General features: G+C 47.7%; 1 protein-coding gene across 1 annotated transcript in view; it reads right to left on the bottom strand.

Moving 5' to 3' along the window:
* pinx1 (PIN2 (TERF1) interacting telomerase inhibitor 1) overlaps positions 1-2,766 on the bottom strand; it is a 25,324-nt gene extending 22,558 nt beyond the window's left edge. The window contains exons 1-5 of the mRNA XM_061241762.1: positions 2,614-2,766; positions 1,916-2,025; positions 1,350-1,442; positions 944-1,016; positions 384-473 (exon numbers count right to left, since the gene is read on the bottom strand). Coding sequence (XP_061097746.1) covers positions 384-473; positions 944-1,016; positions 1,350-1,442; positions 1,916-2,025; positions 2,614-2,632 — 385 coding nt within the window. The 5' untranslated portion in view covers positions 2,633-2,766. The remainder of the gene's footprint in view (positions 1-383; positions 474-943; positions 1,017-1,349; positions 1,443-1,915; positions 2,026-2,613) is intronic.
* Between the last annotated feature and the right edge of the window lie 321 nt (positions 2,767-3,087).

Below are 3,087 nucleotides of genomic sequence, written 5' to 3'. Positions count from 1 at the left end.
CACACTCTCTCACACGCGCACACGCACACACTCTCTCACACACACACTCTCTCACACACACACACACACACACACACACACTCTCTCACACACACTCTCTCACACACACACTCTCTCACACACACTCTCTCACACGCACTCTCTCACACGCACGCACGCACGCGCACACTCACACACACTCTCGCACACACTCTCGCACACACTCTCGCACACACTCTCACACACACTCTCACACACACTCTCACACACACTCTCACACACACTCTCACACACACTCACTCTCTCTCACTCACTCTCTCTCACACACACTCTCACTCTCTCTCACACACACACACACACACACACACACACACACACACACACACACACACACACAGTCTCACCTTTGGTGAACTTCATGTAGTGAACTCTCTTCTTGGAGGTTTTGGATTTCTCCTCCAGACTGAAGCTCTGCTCCTGGGGGGCCGGGGGGTCTGGAACACAGAAACACCTGCATTGGGGCAGAAACACACCCAGGCCCACTGTCCTAGCACACGGGAAGATGGAGCTGACTGCAGGCTCCTGAACAAAGAATGTCAAATTTGACCAGTTAAAATATGCGTAATTTTGATGAATATTCTGAGGGAAAGATGAGGAATCGTATTCCGGCACGCATGGTCCCCCCAGCGCCCTCTCAAACAGCTCTCTGCGAGAATGTCTGCCTCCAGGGCTTTCATGTTACAACAGCGACACCAACTGGGCTGTGTGTGGTACTGCACCTTCCTGCACTCTGTGCCTGGCTCAAGGGTGGTGAAAAAGAGGCAGGGGCAAAAAGTGGCAGATTTGGGCAAGAGAGGGGCAGATTGGAGCAGAGCAGATAGAGGTGAGAGAGGGGTAGATAGAGGTGAGAGGGGGGTAGATTGGGGGAAGAGGGGGCAGATTGCGGGTGGGGTGTAAGCCTTACTGCTCTGTCCGTGGCAGTTGTTGAGGTCGGCCAGCAGCTGGTTAAAATCATCCTGATGGGCGATCCAGTTATCCTGCAGAGAGAACACCATTACCCACAAACCCCTTCAGCACAATCTACCCACAACGCCCTTCAGCATAATTTACCCACAACCCCCTGCAGCACACTTTACCCACAACCCCCTGCAGCACACTTTACCCACAACCCCCTTCAGCACAATCTACCCACAACCCCCTTCAGCACCAATTACCCACAACCCCCTTCAGCACAATCTACCCACAACCCCCTTCAGCACCAATTACCCACAACCCCCTTCAGCACAATCTACCCACAACCCCCTTCAGCACAATCTACCCACAACCCCCTTCAGCACAATTTACCCACAACCCCCCGCCCCGCCGCTGACCTCGTGGCTGGCTGCGGTCCCAAGGCCCAGGTTGTTGTTCTTCACCTTGACCTTGATGTGCTCCGTGCCACCCTGCTCGCTTTTCCCCAGACCCTGCGCACAGCAAACATTTCACATTTTACAGACAAAAACACTCCCAGAACCAGCCCAGCTGCGCATTAAAAACATTACATTACTTTTATAGTTCTCTATCATCGAAATGAAGGCATTATGGACCGGTGGTAAAATATAATATAGCACAATTTCACGGATTTCCATTAACCCACGTCAGGCTAGTGCCTTACTGTAGTCAGGACACAAATTAAGGGGGTGTTCTCAGCGCCTGTCGGCGGCCCGGGTTACTGCAGGCGGATGGTTCTTCTACATACCTGTCGGCACTCATTGACGGAGCAACCTTGTATATTGTCATCAAAATTCTACATTGTGATCAACATGAACCATTTAAATTATTCAAAATTAAAGCAAAAAGAGTGATATCTGAACTGATGTTAAAATGTATCATCGCGAAAGCCTGTTGCATACTATTCTCGCCAGAAGATTCCAACCGGCCGGGCTGCCAATAATACCTTTCCTTTGGACCACCCCATTCTCTCCAGCATCTTCTGGCCAAATTTGGACTCATCTTTGCTCCAGGCGCTGTTTCTTGGGTCCACGGACCACTTCTGTTTCCTGCGGGCTGTCGGACACACAGCAATTAAGTATCCTCCTGGAAGGCTGGCTAGCCAGCTCGGTGACCAGATATCAGCAACCAGACAACGTACGTGACTGCACGTTGTTCATAGGGTAGTGGTCCACTTTATTTTCTTTCGACCTACTGAGTTTCCAACCTCTTTGCCGTGTGGGCTGCGACGAGAGAAGAGCCTATATATCCCGGCTATAACACCTAGCATTGCTAGACAGCTAGCCACGGTAACAGCGACCTCAGCCCATGTCTGCCAATTTGTGGTTGTCATCCAGTGAAAAACATAAAATACAATGGAGGGAGCTGGAACGTAAAACTGTAAACCCGAGCTGTTTAAATATAATAAGATAAAACTTCACTGAGTAACATTCATACAGTCAGAGGCGCTAGCTGCTAGCCACAGTTAGCCGCTAGCAGCCAAAATAGAGACACACGAGTTACATCTGTAAGTATGAGTATATCAATGACAACCATCGGTGGGGAATACATGTGAAAACATTTATACTTAAAATATTAGTATCGGCAGAGGCTAATTATATAAGCTAAAATAAGTTTTACAAACACGCGACTTCAGAAACTCACGTTCTGCGAGCATCGCCATCTTGGGGTCCTCAGCCGCATGGACTCAGGGCTGTCTCAGTACGTGCCTGAACAAAACACGTAAGTCCGTTTGTCAAAATACACACAGAGATAATCAAAACAATGCACGTTGTGTTCCACAATAATCCTGTCACACAAAACATGTATACAACGTGGTTAATTTTGTTTTTATTTTTATGAAAAAAAGAAGAAGACTGCCTAATGTATATTCTGTAAAGTGACGGTAGGGGGAGGCAAGATATCACTGTTAATTCCGGCACAGATTTCGGTTTTTATTTAGTCATGTTTCAAACTCCAACTTTTGGACTCTTGAACCCCCCACCCCCGCACAGCGCACAGGCAAATATACAAGAAGGAAGTTAAATATTTGGGAAATAAAGGTGTATTATAAAAGTAAATGTTTAATTTATTTGATAAGTTCAATAAAAGTGTATTGTTAATACTTGTAGTCTATGT

The sequence above is a fragment of the Conger conger genome, chromosome 5 (genome assembly GCF_963514075.1).
Source record: "Conger conger chromosome 5, fConCon1.1, whole genome shotgun sequence".
Lineage (NCBI taxonomy): Eukaryota > Metazoa > Chordata > Actinopteri > Anguilliformes > Congridae > Conger > Conger conger.
Note: the sequence above shows the minus strand (reverse complement) of the source record. Positions and strands in the feature narration are given on the sequence as shown.